Source organism: Myotis myotis, unplaced genomic scaffold (assembly GCF_014108235.1).
Source record: "Myotis myotis isolate mMyoMyo1 unplaced genomic scaffold, mMyoMyo1.p scaffold_m19_p_8, whole genome shotgun sequence".
In the NCBI taxonomy this organism is placed as follows: Eukaryota; Metazoa; Chordata; class Mammalia; order Chiroptera; family Vespertilionidae; genus Myotis; species Myotis myotis.
The window spans coordinates 19,179,676-19,199,971 of NW_023416390.1; the positions used below are offsets into that span (position 1 = coordinate 19,179,676).

The 20,296-nt window shown below is 37.3% G+C and overlaps 1 protein-coding gene across 6 annotated transcripts in view; it reads right to left on the minus strand.

The window, feature by feature from the left end:
* BARD1 (BRCA1 associated RING domain 1) overlaps window positions 1-20,296 on the minus strand; it is a 62,327-nt gene that overhangs the window by 25,864 nt on the left and 16,167 nt on the right. For 5 of the 6 annotated variants that reach the window (XM_036320132.1, XM_036320131.1, XM_036320135.1 and 2 more), the window contains 3 exons: window positions 13,646-14,595; window positions 6,646-6,726; window positions 4,885-5,057 (listed from right to left, as the gene is read on the minus strand). In XM_036320132.1, the coding sequence (XP_036176025.1) occupies window positions 4,885-5,057; window positions 6,646-6,726; window positions 13,646-14,595 (1,204 nt within the window). The remainder of the gene's footprint in view (window positions 1-4,884; window positions 5,058-6,645; window positions 6,727-13,645; window positions 14,596-20,296) is intronic. The other variant, XM_036320136.1, reaches the window with a different exon arrangement.

Sequence of the window (20,296 nt, forward strand, 5' to 3'; positions counted from 1 at the left end):
CAGAGTTAAAGAAATTAAAACTAAATTCAAATGCAAGATGCACTTAAAAAAAACGCAAAGTTTGCACAGCAAAAGTTCAAAGCACATAATAAAGTATTCTAAGTAAAATGGAACTTTAAAAAAATCAGTAAGGTTTTAGAATATTAAAATATTATCAAAGCAAAAGATAAAGTCTCAAGTAGATATATGGCCTTCTATTGTGTGTGTGTGTGTGTGTGTGTGTGTGTATTTCCTCCATAATCATAATAATTTAAGGCCCAAAAACCTTGCAGTAGGAAAATTCATTGTTGAAGATCATAGCCTCTATGGGGAAAAATAGGGTTGGTGAACCTATGAAAGTCCCAGATCTTTCAATTAAATCATGAAGATGGCAAATAAATTGTCAGTATTTTAAATTAACACTGTATATGGTTAATTCCTAGGTATCATGCCTTGCCTTATAAGGTTTCAAGATTTCCCTCCACTGGTATTCAATAAGATGCTTTCCGATTCACTTGGCTTTGAGGTAATGTTCCATTCTTCCTTTCCCTCGGCCTGGCCTTCCATAATCATTCAATGCCTAACTATATTACTGAATTGTTGACTCTCCCCACTTCCTGGGCCACAAAAAGGCTCTCAATAATCTTTACATTTTATAAATTACTACTGAGAAGCTAGTCCTTGAGTCTTCCTCCAATATTTAAAGTTATGTGGTTTTAGCATCATTCATGCAATTTAACAACAAAACGTTAACAAATACAGAACTTTCTAACGTGGGCCCTTTAGCCCTTTCTCTCTTCTGAACACACTGAAGAAAAACTCTAAGACTGGAGTTTGTCTTGGTGTTCTTTACTCACCCAAGGCTAAGCTACAAAAATCTTTACTCCTCTGTATAAGTTTGCTTTATCCCCAATTAAAATAATTCAAATAAAATTCTACAGTGACAGAAAAGGTGTAAAGTCAATCAAAATATACCCAATGTTGAGTAAGAAGAATGAATCTACAGCTGGTGTGAGGACATAGGTCTTTTATCAAACATGCTCTCACAGGAAATCCATCAGCCATCACTTCCTTGTGTCTATAGAGCAGTGGGAATCAATGGACATGATGCTGGCCCAGGGGCCTACTTTAGCTCATAGGGCCCTGAAATATGTAGAAATGAAGTTCTTTTTAGCATTCAATACACAGAAACTATCACAACATTTGCCTAAAAAAATATATACAGGAAGGCTTGAAGCTTTATGGGTTGGAATGCTCATATACCTGTGGGAAATAGACTAGGGACACTGCTTCCTCGCAGACCCTGTCTCACTGCTGTGCACTCTGCTTAAACATCAGTGAAAGGAAGTTCCTGGGCATCCTCCTGAAAAACACAGCCTCAGGTTAAACTGAAAAATGGGTAAATTTTGTTTTTATAGTCTACAGGGACCATTTAAGAAAAAATGTAATAGAATAAAAAAAAATACACCTGGTCTTTAGTATCTGTGGTCTACTATTAATACATTAGCAGTTCACAATGATAATAACTACTAGTAACAAAATTGGAGCACTCCCCAAATATTATATAACTAGAGGCCCGGTGCCCGAAATTTGTGCAGGGCGTGGGGGGCGCAGGTGCAGGGGATGTCCTTCAGCCCAGCCTGCACTCTCTCCAATCTGGGACACCTCGAGGGATGTCCACCTGCCCGTTTACCACAATTCTACCACCTTAGCAAAGGTGCTGCCGATAGAAACTTGGTTTTAGATATTCTCTTCACATTTACAGTGAAACTGGGAGAAGAAAAAGACAAATCCTATTTTGATCTCATCTGACCCTTTATAAGACAGGACAAAATATATCATCTTTTTATGCATTCACACACCTACTAATTCACTCCAAATACATGTGGGTACAGACTACGTTAGGCAATTGGCAGGGCCTGGGACAGCAGGCATGATACCTCAGACAGAGACTGTACAAACTAATCTAGGGTGCATATATAAAAGCGTAATATGCAACAGCGGAATGACAGGTTGCTATGACATCACTGACCACCAGGGGGCAGATGCTCAACAAAGAAGCTGCCTCCAGCCTCCAGGCCCTGATCACTTGATCAGGGCCTACTGCCCAACCTCTCGGTCCCTCCCCACTGGCCAGCAGGCTCCGATCGCCCGATGGGGAATGAGGAATGGGAGGGAGGTGGGTGGCGACGGATACGGGCAGCACAAGGCCGAGGTGGGTACAAGCGAGTGGGCCCTTATCGCCCCGCAGGTTGCCCTACACACACAGGGTGACTGGCAGTGGGTGGCGGGGCCGGCGAGCGGGCAGGAACAGCCAACCTCTTGGTCCCTACCCGCAGCTGGCAGGCTCTGACTGCCTGATGGGGAACGAAGAACCAGAGGTGGGTGGCAGTGGAGAGGGGCGGTGGGGGGCGGGGCTGGCTGCTGGCAGCCAGGGAAGATTGGCCCTGATCACAGGCTAGGCCTAAGGACCCTACCTGTTCACGAATTTCGTGCGCCAGGCCTCTAGTAAGAATATACTATGAAGCAAAGATACTACTACTAAGTTCTATGACTGGAAGGAAACACCACATACAGACAAAGGAATCAAGAGGCATGCAAAAGGAAATGCTTACTGAGATGAGGAATTAGCCACCAAAAATGGGCAAAGGGAAAGTCTATTTAAAGGCTGGAAGACAAAACAGTTTAGCACATTTTAAGGAAATAAAAAAGTTTTAAAAGGTCACTGCAAAAAAATGTGTGAAGGAGGAAGTGTAGAAAGACAAGGCTGAAGGGGTAAATAGTGTCAGACTGTCCAGGGACTTAGAAACCATGTTTTGAAGTTTGACTTTTATTTTAAAAACATTAAGAGGAGCCAGTGAAGTGTTTTAAGCAAATAAGTAATTTGGCCAAACTTATTTTTGGAAAGCTCTTGGGCTGTAAAACAAAAAGTAATCTGAAAAGAAAAAGACCAGAAAATAGTGAAGCCAAATAGGTAAACAACAACTACTATGAAATAAAACAGAAAGAAGAAAATACTTAAGTCTGATAACTAACAGTCTGGAACAGAAGGAACAATAACATTTAGAAACAGCTACCGCACTACTAAACCCTAGACTAAATCAACCTCTGCATTTGCCCTATAATTAATTGTCTTACTACCCTTTATCCAACATCATTCCCAACCTCGCATACCAAATAAACCCTCCTTCCCACTATCCTAACTGTATCAACCAACTGTCCAACATAGTGGCCATTTGGCACAAATGGCTATTTAAATTAATTAAAATAAAATTCATGTTAAAAGTTAGTTCCACAGTAGCAATAGCCACATTTCAAATGTTCAATAGCAACAGATGGCTAGTGGCTACTGAGTACCCTGCCCAGCTATAGAGCATTTCCTCACTGCAAAACGGTCTACTGACAGTGCTGCGCTTTAGATATACCTAAGTCTGCCACTTTACCAGGTAAATGTCTACCTGAGAAGGCACCTGTGAAGACAGATTCACTCACTGTCTCATGCCCACACCTTGTATATTAATAAGCTTCACAGTGCAGAGAAGACTCGTGGTGTATGAGCCACAAGACAGGCTCTGTGTTTGGGCTCATTAATCCTCACTATGCTCTGAAGAAACAGAAAAGTAACAGGCATCACCCATGTTTTATAGGTGAGAACACACGGCACAGAAATTAACCTGCCTGCGGCTATAAAGTCAATAATGGAGTCACAAACAGAACCTGGATTCCCTAACGCCCTGACCAGTACCCCATTCATTAAAGTAGTCATGGCTGATTTAAGAAGCCAAGGATAGAAACTATTCTATTTCACCTGACCCAAGCAACCATTTGCTTCATCAAATGGCTTGTTACATCCACAGGAGGGTCATACCTGTTAGGTCCATATCTCATATCTATATATGGACCTAACGTAAAGTGTGTGTGTATATGTGTGTGTGTAAAGCAAAAAAAAAATATATAAGAAAGAATATTCATCCCCTGAGATTGCCGCAAGTATTTTATCACATCTGATGGGAAAGAATATTAGACACACTTACTGAAACTAAAAGCTCCAAGGTACTCTTGTATTAGTAATCTGTGTCATTTGGTTACCTATAAAAATTATCACCTATTAGCTCTGCGTTTTGTAATTCTTATTTGCCTCTGTAACCTGAGTAAGTCTGACCTTTGTGTGTTCCTTCCAGACCTACAGAAGCAATGGGGACACAGAGAGATAATTCTTGCATTTCCATTCCAACTACCTCATTAACTGAAAAGAGTAAAATAATATGTATGGAGACATGAACCAAGTTATAGATTAAAGATATAAAATCCACACACAGCATTTGCTGGACAGTCTTTACAATGACAATTCTAAATGTAGCAGCCAGCGCTCATTAAGGCATCCCTGCCCTGATCCTGCAAAGCAATTTACCCAGAGCTTCATCTGAATGATGTGAAAAATCTAAGAAATAGTATGACAGCCCTTGCCTAACATCTGAATTCTTACATTTTAGCTGTTGTTATATTAAATATGCAGGGGAAAAAAAACACAACAGGAAAGGAATAGAATATTTAAAACAATTTGAAAATACTGGTAAGCATATAGTTATTCCTATGCTTCTAATTCTTTTCCTAATAATAAGTATTAATCAATCCAAAGAATATAAACACCAACTGAATTTGTACAGGAAGTCACAGCTTCCAAAATAAATTGGACTGAATTAAAAGAGCATATCTCCCTCAAATATGTCTCACAAAGGAAAAGGGCAAGAATGATGATTTTAAATCCAGAATTCAATGGTCACATCTAACTCTAACTGTGAAAGAGGAGAGAGCCATCAACTGGATTAAAAAGACTGCTTCATGATAGACCTTGATTTAGGAATACAAGTCAATGAAAAAAAGTCTGCATATTGAACTACTTACACAGCATTCCTGGAAGCTCCATGGGACAGTAACAGCTTGACTATATCCACGTGCCCATTCTTAGCCGCATCGTGGAGTGGTGAGTCGTTCTGATACCCAGGGGTGTTCACCAAAGCCTTGTGCTGGAGTAACAATTCCACTACCTGCAGGTGCCCATGACTACAGGCTTCATGCTGATTTTGAAAAAAGAAAAGGAGTGAGAAGAGTGATGAGGAAGAGCAATACCATAATAAAACCACACTTTAGAAAAGTAAATATGAACCTCAGTCAGCAAACTGATTCTTACCTAAACACTCATACAACAGGCCATAATTTGTTGACAGAGTAAAAGCCACTATTCATAATCTTTGTGATAAGATACATGGTGATCAAGATCTGTGCAATTCATGAAAGAAGATGTTTTTCATGAGTCTGAGGTCAAGTGCTCTTATTTTAAAAGAAAATGTAGCTTTAAACCGATTATAGCTCCTAAAATATTATTCTACAATAAGAAATTTAAAACAAGAAAAAAAACTTAGAAAGTATTTAACAACCAAATCATGCATAACATTTGAAATTCTCCAAGGCTGAATAGAATTCATTAAATCAGATGCTTAGCCATAAGCTAAGTGGTGTAACCACACACATATATATAACCACCCAATAAAGTGAATGAGTATAAGATAAGCTTCTTTTATTTGCTGAAGCTACAAATGACTGTACATCTAGCATCAATGATAACAGAAATGACATGGAGTAGATGCTCAAAAGAGCTTACTAAATGAATGACATAACTGGTAACAATGGAATGTTCAAAGGTATCTCACATGCAAATCTTTCCTTATGTCTCATGAACTGCTAACAATGCCATTCTGTTGGAATCTAATAAATTTCTGGCATAGTGTGCTATTCAATTCATAATAATTAGTACATACTAAACATCTGTAGGTTTATTTCTAGGATAAAGGAATCCAAATGAAGCATCAGGTCCTCTAAATCACTCACCAAGTTTTACTACAAACCCACAGAGTGCAAAAACAAGCACTTTGATCCTGACTAAACCTTCCTACCTTAAATTTGGCAAAGAGAAGCCATTATAACATTCTAATCTAATAAGAATTTCCCAATTTTTGTGAATCTCCAGTTCCCAAGATAAGGCCATCCACCTCATCTGTTGACACAGTATGGGTATATTCAAATCACATACTTACTGTCCCAATATAATTAACCCAGATAGCACTTGTTCCATGTATTTGTGCCATTCTTTTCTGAGACTACTCTTCACAGTATATTTTAACGGTAGTTAGCAGAGAGTTTAAAAATGATAATGAAGCAAAGTTTTACTGCCTCTGTATATTTAGAATTGGGTAGGATATATACGTGAGGCCGAAGTAGATCCTCAGTAAGAATCACTGTTAGTGATGCCTTCCTAAAGCACCCATTTCCTCTGGCCTCTCTTTGCTCCACAAAATGCTTCCAATTGCATGCAAAGCTGCAGAATGGAACCTGATGTTGGCTCTCCACACATTTGCTGCTAAGTTCAGCAACATGGTGTAACTGGTCTCTTAAATCTAAAGGTAGCTCATTTGGTGCCTATCACAATTGAAGAGCTAGTGTCAAATAATCATTTTCTCTTACTTGTTGAAAATATGTCTTCTGATTTAAAAAGGGTGTATATATGGCAAAAGAATGATATAGAAACAACTACATAACTATAAACTATTAATAACTAGGAAATATAAACAGAATGAGAATAAAAAAACAAAACAAATAGAAAACTACCAATGGTGTCCAGCCAGCATGGTCTTTAACGTTTGGGTCGCTTCCATTTTGTAAGAGGTATGCAACAGAAGGTATGTCGCCCTAGTATAAGACAAAGAAAACAAAAAGAAATTAAAAATCATCAAGGAAAAAAATAAGATATTGAGTTTTATTGTTTTTTTTAAAGATTCTGCACCTTTAAAGATAAAATGAAACAAATATTTCCCTTATGCATATTGCTCATAAGTTAATAAAGAATAAGGTTTGTATGTATGAGCTATTCTGAGGTACCAAGTCCTGGAATTCATATGGTACATACATCCTTAAATACAGAGTACAAAATCTCTGCTATAAGTAACCCATACTGAAATTCATTTCAAAATACCAAATAAAGGACACTAGCCACAGATCATTTATCTGATTATAATAAAGGTTTTATAGTCATTTCATTTATGAAAAACATTCTTTTGAGCACTTATAAAAATGTTTCCTGAGTATTGTTTAAAACAAAATTAAAGCCAGAAAGATTGCTCAGTAAAACCAATGGTAAGACTGCCAAAAACTGTCTTACGGGCAGTCACTCTATCCTTAATACATTAACTTAGCTTATATTCACCTTATTTGCCCAAAGATATTTTTCTAGGCAGAAGCAAGGCTTATTTTTTCCAAAAATAACTAACAGAGATTTCTCTGAAAAATAAATTTAAAAATTACATTTGACAAGTTACTTATGACACTGTTGTTTTGTGAAGCTCCTCTTTAGGGAGAACCAATCTGTCTCCTCCCACTCCCAGCCCCTATACTCTTCAGAAATAACTTTTCAGCCTCTATAGGTTGATAACATAGAAGTCATTAAGACCCCTTAATACAGTAACATTTGCTTTTATTTCATTGTTTTGGGCCACCATTCAAATGCAGCATATCTTAAGATGGTAACTTACTTAGTTTTCTGAAAAGCAAATCTGCATGCAACATATATATTTTTATGTTCCTAAATTAACAAAACGACCTTAAATATTCAACGCACCTAAAAAATAAGCATGCTATATGTTTCAAATCAAATGCTCCAGTTCATATAAAAACCATTTTTCCATAGTTCCTGAGGGGTATACACTCTATATCTCTAATGCAAGGCAGCATGTATTTAGCAAATGTTGCTCTATATTCAAGTCAGTTCCAAATGAGTTCAGGAAAATCTGACAAAATACAAATACGAATTTTCTAAAATAATTTGGGGCAGATGAACTACCACAACCACACCCATTCCCAACCTTCAACATGAAAGTAAACACAAGAAGTAGACTAAAGACTTTCTCAAAAATTTCCTCATTCTAACTCTGCATGGTAATCACAAAACCATATTCACCTAAAGAAGCCTGTAAAATAACATAAGCACAAGTGTGGAATGGAGGAGTCACATGGGAATAGTCATGTAGGAATGGAGTGACAATTTAGAGACTAAAGTCAGAATCTCCTATAAGGCTGTTGGACAGTGGTGTTTTTCTTTCATGTCACCTCTTCATATCATCAAAGACGTCTTCTGTTACTATTGCACCCCTAGACTTCCCTCAACTGTATAGCTGATTTACAAACTGCTTATTTTTGTTCCTTTATTTTCTTTTTTCCATCACCATTTATTCCTCTATACCCTCTTTCAACCTCCGCCCACTCCTCACCCCCACAATCACCACTGTTGGCAAATTGCCTGCTTTTAATACCCAACCTACTTTCTCTCCCCAACTACTTAAAAGTCTGTCATATTTTCATCCTTCTCCTTTATGTAAATTTAATGTAATGCACATAAATAAAATTATGATAATTAGATAGGATCCACAGTAACTGGGTAAGCTTGAACCAATATGAAGTTTCCAAGAAATAAATTAATTTCTGCTTCTGATTTCCTTAAATTGCTTTCTTCTGTAATAGAATATTTTCTGACTAATAAGCACTCACTTTTAGGCTCCTCACAACTTACAAAAATAATTGACTTTTTTTATTAACCACAGCAAGAAAAAAAAATCATCTGAGGAAAGTATTTACCAAGGCTTATAAGAAATTTTAAATGGATTTGATATTTTTAAGTAATATCTTCAAAGCTGAAAATAAGGAAGCATGCATGCCACACTGAATTTTCTTATTGCTAACCTTTCATTCAAAGGACTCTTCACACATTCATGCATACTTTAGCAATATAAATTAACTTTCCAAAAACAAACACACACACACACAAACAGAACTTCTTCCTTGATATACAGATTTACATTTCCAAGATACTGTTAATAAACATCTTTATAAAAATAGTATGGGGCATTACAATTAAGTGCAATAATCACAAGTTACTCCAAATGGTTAAGCTTCCCACATATATGAACCGACCAAGTACCTAAAGTTTCTTTTAGCAACCAGATGTCGTTTTTTTAAAAAAAATTAGCCATCTGGAACGGAGCTCTCAAAAATATTAAAGATTTTTGAGCCAGAGTTTACTATTTGAATAAAATAATTTCACAGATGATTCTGACAATCTAGTCATCGTGACATAAGTTACTGGTATTACAAAGGTGGTGGGTGACAGACAGAGGGAAAATGAATATGGATTCCAAGAGACGTTCTGGAAATTAAAATCTTAAAATGTCACAGATGTCAGTGTGCTTTTGAGTCCTTTGCTACTTTCTCGAGAAGCCAGTAAGAAGGACCGTGTAAGAATGTGACTCTACACACAGTATAACATGAATTACAAAGTCAAAGCCTGAAGGAGGCTTCTCACCAGGGATTTTCTCTCTTCCCAAGAAATCCTCTCACCTTTTTTATGTTAAGCACATCATGCTTGTAAGTTGCCTTCAAAATAGTACCTATTATGTTTGTATGACAAATATATCATATGACATGCCAACTTCAAGCCATTCTTATATTTCACAATCTATTCACTGCTGTGGCATGAATTATGAGTAATCATTACCATTTTAAAGATCAGTACTAGAGAACTTTGGGGAGGTTTTTCCCAGCACCTCCAGCAAAGCTGACATAATAGAGTAAGAAATCAAAATCTTTTCTATTTCTAGAAAAAAGTCAAATACTCAGGTGTTTTTTTCATTAACTTGGAAGAATAAAACAACATAACTGTTTATCTTATAATACCAGTAATAGGAAGAAAGACATATAAGTTAAGGGTATGGCCAAAACTGCTGTTTTAGAGAAGTTAGGAAAAGTCTGAAGAGGTGGCATTTGAGCAGAAGCCTGAAGAAGGGATCGCACAGGGCTATGTAGGCATGGAAGACTTTAGATTTTGTTTTAAGTGGGCCAGGGAATTATTGGTAGGGGAGTAGAGAAATGACAAGTTCTGACTTAGGTCAGGTTACTATGGCTGTCATATAGAGAACTGAATGCAGAAAAGCAGAGCAAAAAATGAGACACTACTTCATGGTGTGGTTGGAATACTGACCCCCCCCCAAAAAAACTGTCTGTGTCCTAATCACCAGAACTTGTATGTTACCTTACATGACAAAAGGGACTTTGTAATGTAATTAGGGTACAGATCTAGATGTGAGAGATTACCCTGCACTCTCAGGGTGGCCCTGGGGTGTAGCCATGTGAGCCTCTACAGCAGTGGTTCTCAACCTTCCTAATGCCGCAACCCTTTAATACAGTTCCTCATGTTGTGCTGAGCCCCAATTTCATTGTTACAAATTGAACATAATTAAAGCATAGTGATTAATCACAAAAACAATATGTAATTATATATGTGTTTTCCGATGGTCTTAGGCGACCCCTGTGAAAGGGTCGTCCGACCCCCAAAGGGGTCGCGACCCATAGGTTGAGAACCGCTGCTCTACAGGAAGGGAGCCTTCCTGGCCAGGTCAGAAAGATGATGCAAGGACTCCACCCTCTGTTGCACAGCCAGCAAGAAAACGGGATCTCAGTCTGACAACCACAAGAAACATGCAGTTCCTTGAAACAACCCAAGTAATCAAGGAAATGGGTTCTCTCTTGGAGCCTCCAGAAAGTAACCTAGCTGACATGCTGATTTTAGTCTGGTGACAACCACACCAGACTTCTGACCTAAGAAAATAAATCTGCCTTGTTTTTAGTCACTAAAATTGTAGGAATTTGCAGTGACAGCAACAGGGCACTAACACAAGTGGAAGGGCAACAAGAAAAGACAAGTAGCTTCCACTAGGGTGGTAGCTATGAAAAGGTTATGGTCAACAGAGGTGCCCAGAGGAAGGTCTGGAGCAGGATATTAAAGAATTTTGTTAATAATGTTACCAGATTCAGAGATCATTCTGTAAAGCCATCACTGCACAAGGGAAGCTAGCCGGCCGAGAACATTCAAACTACCAGGGGTCCTCTGCCCTCAGTGCATACGCCAAGAAGAAGGCATCACACACCCACAACTCCTCTAACCTGAGGGGCAATGGAAACATGGGAAATGCAAGTCTGCCCAGACACTTTATGGAAAAATAACAAGTACGACGACGACAACTAAAATCCATCTCTTGACAACATAAAACCTGGTACTTCCCCTTATTTGCTCTGGCTGTCTGAAGGTCATCAAATCTATATTCATTATGCAGCCTTTTCCTCTTTTCTGTGCCTTGTTCATTTTATAGTAGTTTTAACTTTGGAGCCCCCTCTAATCCTTTTCTCAAGTAGGTGGATACAAAACACAAATTAAGACAGCAGAATGGCAATATTTGATTTTCTAGCACACAGATTATTTCGTTTTCAGCTGCAAATGAAAAAAATTAGGGTAAAAAACTAAAACGAAAATTATTTATAATACACAGATGCACACATACAAACAAATCCACTAAGTTTCTTTCAAGTATTTGTTCTATTACCATCAAGCTGGGCAGGGATTAATTATAATAACATTTTTAAAGAGACATTATTGTTAAATAGTGATTTAAAAAAACAATAAAAATCCATTAGCTTTTCACAAGTGTACTGCATCAGAACCGGCCAACTAATGACAATAACAATATTTGATAAGTTCAAAAGAATCAAAATGGGTAACTCTAATGCTGGCAAGACTCTCAGTAAACTGACAATCTCACAGAACTAATGTGAAACAATCTTCAATGGAGAAAATTTACAAGGCAGCTCATGCCACCGTGTTTTCCTGTCTGATGATTCTACTGTGGCTTTTTCCCATGGCCTAGGCTAGGCCAAGGGTCGGCCAAACTATGGCCTGTGGGCCAGATATCTATCTGCTTGTGGATGTGAAGTTTTATTGGCTTACATATTGTCTATGGCTGCTTTTGCACTACCAAGATAGAGTTGAATAGTTATTACAGAAACTATTTGACCTGCAAAGCTGAAATTATTTACTCTAACTGCTCTTTAAAAAAGCATTTACCAAACCACGGCCTAGATTCTAAGTTCTAGAGATCCTCATTAATAAAGATAAATAATTCTTCTTGTTAAAAAGAAAAATTATCACCCTAGCCAGTTTGGCTCAGTGGATACAGCGTCGGCCTGTGGACTGAAAGATTCCAGATTCAATTCCAGGCAAGGGCACATGTCTGGGTTGCAGGCTCGATCCCCAGTGTGGGGCGTGCAAGAGGCAGCCGATCAATGATTCTCTCTCATCATTGATGTTTCTATCTCTCTCTCCCTCTTCGTTCCTCTCTAAAATCAATAAAAATATATTTTAAAAAATAAAAAAAGAAATTATCTACCAATATAGGTGGATGCTTACCTGGTGGTCTGAAAATAATTCCCAGAAAGCAAAATGTACACATTAAAGTAGCCACATTTTTATGTTCTATTCAGAAAAGTGAACAAAAATAATTATTATGCTAGCTACTTATGTCTATGAAGCATTAATAATATTATGTTAAGATGTATAATACCTTATGTGTATATGTATTATGTGTATATGTATATACATTATATATAACAAGGAAGACAAAAAAAATAGTATGGTTTTTAAAATTATGCTTTGCAAAAATCAAACTAAAATCAAACTAGAGCTAATTCTAAAAATTCAAGTTGTTCAAAGGATATGTAATCCTGAGTATGTAGTCATATTACAGGTTCTCCCTCCCAAACTGCATTAGATATAGGAAGATAAAGCAAGGAAAAAAATAAAACACTAACAATTGGAAAAGACTCATTTTTGTGCTTTTCCCTTTCTCCACACAAAAAATACAGGGGTCCCCCTGACTCAATGTCTACCCCATGTTGTTCCCAGATGTTTTATGTCACCAACCTCATGAAGGGGTTCCTTCCAAACCTCCCAAAGTTCTCTATCCATACAAAGGACCCAAGGATTTCCCAGAGAATTTACTGGAATACCCTAAAACCTATCTAATTTAGTATTAATCTCTCCCATGTCATATTTTCCATTTCAAAGATTAACCACCTCATGCTCTATAAACTAGCCAGGTTCCAAAACAAACACTGTCACACCCCAGGTGTTGAGGCAATAAATAAAGAGAATTAACTTCAATGAACAGACTAGCGAAAGGAATGGCTGGCAGTAGGGCACAGAACAGCTCCTTTGTGGTGAACCACGGGAGCCACTCTCACAGTCGAATTTCCTGATCATTGGAGAAACGTACAGATCACATCTTTCAACCTTCCAAATTCTAGCTGTGCCCTCTAGGAGCTTGCCACCTCTCACAGTGGCCCTAGCTCTATTGCTTAGAAGGACATGTTGCCAGCAGTAACTTGGCAATTATCTTGATTCATAAAGCATGAGAAGGATGGGTAAACAAAATGGTGAAAATGGAACAAACTATTATGGAATAGAAAAGAAACAAAAGCACCTGCCCAAAGAGAAGCTAAAATATTGAAACACTGATTTTCTCCTAAAGATCATGTTCCTCAGGCCTGGGGACCTAACTGAGATGGGCTTTAGTCCCTATGAATTCTATTTCTCTGGTTCAAACTTTAAGTATCACATCTGTGGGAGTTCAATCAGTCTCGTCATCTTTCCTCATTTTTCACAAACTCCAAAGAAACTGTTCTATATAGTTGGTCTCATTCTGAAATTGTTATTTCAAAGTAAGTTTCGTACCTTAATTGAAGCAATATGGAGCAAAGTCTCGCCCTTATGATTTCTTTTCACAGTCGTAAGGTTACCGGGTGTCAGTTTCATTGCTGAGGGGCTGGACAGCATTCGGCCGTAATTTGTACTATTCAGTGTAGAGGGTGGTGTACTATTCAGTGTAGAGGGTGAGGAGCTCATGGATTCATCTAATATAGTTCTGGTTTTCCTCCTTACTCTGGCTCCAACTTTAAGTTTGGTTGAAGGCGGCAAAGAAGAGCCAGGCAATGGGATGTTTTCTGAGAGCCCTGTTTGCTTAACAAAATTTTCACTGGTGCTGGGAATGCTGTTTCTACATCTCTTAGAAATGGGACTGGAAAGTCTCCTGTGACGCCCACGTTTTCCATTCTTAGACAAAAGATCATTTTCACAGAGATTCTTCTCAGGAGTCATGACTTCATTCCTGCTCTCAATTTCTGGAGACTCTATTTGCTCAGCCAATGGTAAAGAGACTTCGGTTAAGTTTCCAAAACATTCATCTTCTGCCACAGAGCCACTTGCTAATAAGTCTATTTCACCATTTCTCTGAGGACTGGCATTCACAGATGGTTGGACAGAGACAGATACCAGCTTTTCCTTAAATTTCTCTTTGGAGTCAAGTTGACCATCTTTTTTGCCTGCCTTTAAATTCCACATTTGGTTGATTTTAGTTAAAGTTTTCTTCTGTTTTTTTCCAGATCTTGTAGAAGCCTTTTTAGCCCTCACAGAAGAGTCTACTGGAGGACTCGCAGAAACATATTCATACGTCGAGGCCTGCTGAGCATTTTCATCATTTATCACTTGAGGCTGAGTTTGTACTGAAACTTTACTTACAACATATCTGACCTTCTTACTTCGAGGACTAAACCACATCTTTATTGAATTCTTCTTACTTTCTGCATGATTAAATAAATTTTTCCTGGATGTTTCTTCTTTTAAATCTGATAGAAAAAAGGAAGAGAAATCTGTCAGATGAACTTAATCTCTCCCAGCTTGAGCTCCCACAGATTTTTGTTTATGGTTTTCCTAAAGTGTATCACCTTTAATTTATGTACCTCTTTCTTCTGTCCTAGACTATGAACTCCATAAGCAGAGATATTTGGACATTCAAACAAATGTTTACAGAATCCTACGTTAGTCCTGACAGTGTTCTAGGGACTGGAGAAGAAAACAGGGAATTTATATTCCACTGGGGATGACCAGAAAATATGAATAAATAAGTAGTGCATACAGTATGCTGGTGGTTATAACAGCCATGGAGAAAAGATATCTTAAATAAATAAATAATCTAAAGAAAAATTTTCATGAACCAAGGTCTAAAATTAAATTACTTTAAGAGGAAAGCCAATGGTATCCTACTACTAAGGACTGGTAACATCCACTGTATAGGAAATAAACATGTCATTTTACTAAGGTGTTACATAAAATTGTCAAGTGTGCTTATTCTTGATTTCTTTTCAACATTCTCATGTCTTAAAATATTAGCGAGAAAAAGGAAATTATAAAATATTTTTAATTCCTTTTAGACATTTTTTCTTCACACAGAACACTTACTATTTTATCAGTTCAAAATTAATAATACATTATAAAATTAGTAAATTAAAATCTAAAGTTCAAAATTAATTCTATTTTTTACCTCATGTTTCTTGAGTATAAAACTACTATCTTTACAAATAGATCTGCCAAAAACAGGTTTATAAAAAAGAAAGAAAAAAGGTGGATTATGAAAAACAAATACTTAGTGCACATCTCAGTAGAAATTACAAAGATAGGATCCCTGCCTAGCAAAGGAATTCTATCAAACTGTATTCCACTCCAAAGAAGCCATGCCTTCCTCCTGGTGGAAAAATGGCAGAACTGGAAAGACTAATTGATAAACCCAGCTGAAGCAAGAGTGTGTATGTGAATAAGGGCAGACCCTCCTATATCCTTCTAATGTCCTAGCTGAAGGGCACCTGGTCCACCAAGTGTTATTAGGACAGGATCTTGGAAATCAAAATAGAAGAATGAAGCATCCATTCATGCTGGAGGCTAAGTCCAGCAGGTCATAATAAATGTGAGAAGTCCTCAAAAGATTGAATGGACTCTTTCAGCAGGGCTAAAATCTGCATGTTATTACCTGCTGCTGGAACAGCCAAAGGCAATTCCCCCAACCTGATAATCCTTTACTGTTTACCAAACCTTACCTTTGATATGTATATCTGCTTTGCTATAGGGCAAAATGTGGGAATAAGAAGCCCTGGGTCCAGAAGCTTAGTCACTAGAGCTAAGCCTCCCCTGGATCCCCCATACCTCCCAAATTTATATTTCATGTCTAGTTTATTTAATTTACATTGCAGCCCCTTCTCCAGATTCCTGAACCCTTGCAGATGCGGATAAAACCCCAGCACATTCACACAGAGACTTAATTTCTAAATTCAACAAGGTCTTTCCTCTGCAGTGATAAGTAGATTTCAAACTAAGTCACTTCTGATACAATCTCAAGTCTAGAGGAAAGGTCAAACGGAAATGTTACCAGGATTACTTTTTAAGAAAGACTCAGGATTACAAAGACTAAATAAAGGTTAATCCACTGGTAGTCTGTAATAACTTGTATTTAATTTTTTAAAATTTATTTTAAACTTACATAATGACATTTTCAATTAAAAAGTCAAATCCTAAAGTCTCAATGCTTATAAAATTTAGTGTAGAATTAGACATTTAATAAAAAATTAAGGCTTGTAAGTAGTAGCAACATACCCAATTGTCTAAAAGATCTAAATCTAAAAAGACAACAAATTTCACTCAGGTATACATATTTCTTACCTTATCCTATATAATAAAAGGCTAATATGCAAATTGTCCCCTTGGGAGTTCGACCAGGAGACCAGGAGTTCGATTGCTCGCTATGATGTGCGCTGGCCACCAGGGGTGGCATGGAACTAATGTGGGCAACCGACCAGCAGCGGTGCATGGGTGGTGAGGGAAGGAGAAGGCAGGGAGGCAGGGAACCTGATTGGCCTGGATCGCTGGCCAGGCCTAGGGACCCTACCCATGCACGAATTTCGTGCACCAGGTTTCTAATAAAGCAATAAGTGAAAACACCATATATTTATGTAATTTATAGGCACACGATTTCACTCGTCATCCAGTAGTACTACATTTACTCAGAATTATTTTAATTGTTTATCTTGTCCTACCTAAGCAAAGACCACAACAAGTATGTTGTAAATTCTAGGCTTTACACAGCATATCATAGTTAAAACGATAAAAGGCAAAACCCCCACCACTACTAGAACATCAACCACACTATTGACAGCTACAACAGCTCATATGGGTTAATGCTTCTAAGCATGAAAAATTATTATATTCATTTCATGAAGAAAAGCACATAGTCCTTCCTCTTCATAGTAAACCTCATAATGATGACATGTAAAATTCTATTCTCTGAATTTTAACATTTCTGAGTACTCCTAACTTTCCAGGAACAGAGATGCATTTGTGGCCAAGGAGCTGCTCAGCCAAGTTTATTCTTAAAATTTAATAATAAACTATAGAAAAGGCAAGAAATTAGCAAATGTGATTCAGCTATCATTAATCTACATCAAAGGATTATAATGATGAACACTGTGTGCCTTTCAAATGATCCTATTATAGGTTTCGCAATAGAAGCTGAGAAATCTCGTTGACAAACTAGCCCCTTATTAAAAATCAAAGGAAAGTACTTTGCTACCATCTGTGCAACATTAACGCCTTCACTGAAGAATGATTATTTTGTAAGTTAAGAAGTATTCAGTTCTACCTACAAAATAAAAACACAGCTATTCAAATGCTCATCTTCATCTATTATAAAAAAGTCACAGCATATATGAAACACTATGTAATTCGCCACTGAGAGACCAGCCTCTCTCCTGAAAGCAGAAAATAAAGTTGTGATCCTATGAAAGCATAATCACAATGTTTTTTTATGTCACCAACACCAACATATATTTCACAGAACCTGACCAGCACCTGCAAGGTCTGATTTAATATGATGGGGCCAAGAAAGAATAAAAACTTTTAAATTTAACTCCATTAGTAGAAAGCAGATTATGTTATAAAGAATAAGATAAAATTATCCATAAATGCTTGTCAAAAAATTTATGACAGTCTCTTCGCTTTGAAATACACTGAACCGAGAAAAATTTATTCAACTATTTAGAAGCTGATTTTAGAGAGTATTACTGTAAATCAGGCTGCTTTATCTCCAGTGTATACCATATACTATGTCCCTGACTTGACAGGTTCTTCCTAATTATCCACCTTAATTACAGTGATTATATATTTTATAGTAAGTGCAAATAACAAGGTTCATTTGGAAGATAAATTGTGAACTACAGGTTAAAAAAATAGAGAAAATGTGGAAGGTGTCCAACCATTCCACCTAATTCACCTTCAACACTAGACCAGTTATCCATATGGTTTTGGAGCTAGACCTTAGGAATCATTTAATCTAATACCCTTCTTTTATGAGGAGATCATTTCCAATATCCAACTATTATTTCTCTCTACCTACTCACCTCACTCACCTACACCACTTTAAGCACTTGCTAGATAAACTAACATAAAGGTACTACATAAAATATATTGAATAGATAAACTATAAATAAACACTCTCAAATGCCCTTTCAAGGCTAGTTTGTTTTAAGGGACATGGAGAGGAAAGTTTGGTGACAATTTAATTTACAATAAGTAGAAAAAACTTCCTCATAGACATGAGAAATGGATTAGAAATTTATATTTCAGATAGAATTTATATTTATCATTGTCTATAAAACTAGCAAAGAAGAATGTTAGGACTATAAATTGAATTGTTGAAGGCACAACCTAAGAATTTGTTTTAATCTTGCTTTGTTTTGATTAAGTTTAGTCTCTGGGATATGAGTAAAGTCTTAACACTGCCAATTTTTCTCCAACCCAATCAACAAACATAATGAACACCTATACTTCTAACAAAAGCAATGTGCTAAAGAACAAAACAAACAGCAAGAAACTTACAATCTGACTGCCTGGCTTAACCTACGTTCTCAATTTCCTCATCTGCAGGATAAAGGGATTAAAGATAACCTTCTAGCTCCTAAAATTCTGCTTATATATCACGCAAACTGTGAAATTTCAATTCATCGTAAAGTAAGTAATGTTAAAGCCAGCACTACTAAAGTCTGGTAAGGACGGAAGTAATTATTCATTCTATAATAAGGAAAACAAACACAAAATGGCCTTCAGAAAACTAATCACCCTAATTTTTTCCCCAAGTTCCACCTCTACTCTCAGATGAGAAAGACGGCATTCTGAATGGCCTCAGGTCCCGCCCAAAAACTTGTTCTAAACTCAATAATTTTCCTAAATATCTTTTAAAATGATGAAAAATTAAGCCATTTCACAATCATGGTCCACAAAAGATGAAAACCATATTGATGATTCAAACATCACTAACCAAGGTTAAATTTCTGAAGAAGTCCTCTATCTTACTTTTCTTTGCACCCATGGTACCCCAGGGTTACTCTGTCACCATTAAAAATGTCACATTGCTGTTATGGGTTAAATTGTGTCCCTCCTAAAATTTATAAAGAAATCCGACCCACAGCAACTCCGGATGTGATCTCATTTGGAAACAGGGTCATTACAGATGTAATTAGCGGTAATGCGCAGGGTGGGACTCGAATGCAATATGACTGGTGTCCTTTTTAAAAGGGGAAATCTGACCCAAACTTGCGAGAACAACATGTGAATATGAAGACCACCATCTGCAAACCAAGGAGAAAGGACTGGAACAAATCCTACCCTCACAGACCCTGAAGGAACCAATCTTACCTACATCTTGATTTTGGACTAGCCTGCAGACCTGGAAGATAAGGACTTCCTGTCGTTTCAACCCCCCCATGTGTGGTCTGCTCCTTCCTATGGCAGCCCCAGCAAGCTAGTATCACTATAGTAGCACTAATAATCACTGCACAGCAACCGGGAAAAAATCAAATCAAATCATCGTGACAGACACAAATCTCGGAGCAGCACCCCAAACTTCCATGCTTGGCCACTATTCCTAACAGACCACACATCTTTAAAAATCTCATGCAAACCACTTTCACAGAGACATGAACATTTTTCACATTGTATAATTAACTGAAGAGGCTCACTGATCCTTCCCCCTACCCCCATCACTGCCAAAGATGCAGAGACTCTTGATTAAGGACTCCTGCTTTAATCAATGTTGGGGAGGGGGATACCAGATCAAACACTAATCTCTCTAATCAGAAAATAAACACTATTAGCACTGTCTCTGAATAAAAAGGAAAAGAATACAGATGAACTTAATAATAAAACTTTTCCTCATTGTGCTCTTAAGAGATTTATAACACAGCATTTTTTCAAAAAGGTAAGTACTTTTAAAAATGTGTATGTGTACAATTACACCTGAAAGTCAGTAAAATGTTATACCTATAGCACATTTTATCATAAAAGAATAGAGAGTAATATAATAATCAGATAACTAGAAGAAAACTTTTTGTAGGTAACTATGATTTCTTTTTAATATATTTTTACTAGAGGCCCGGTGCACAAAAATTTGTGCACTCGGGGGGAAAGGGGGTCCTTCAGCCTGGCCTGTGCCCTCTCTCAGCCTGG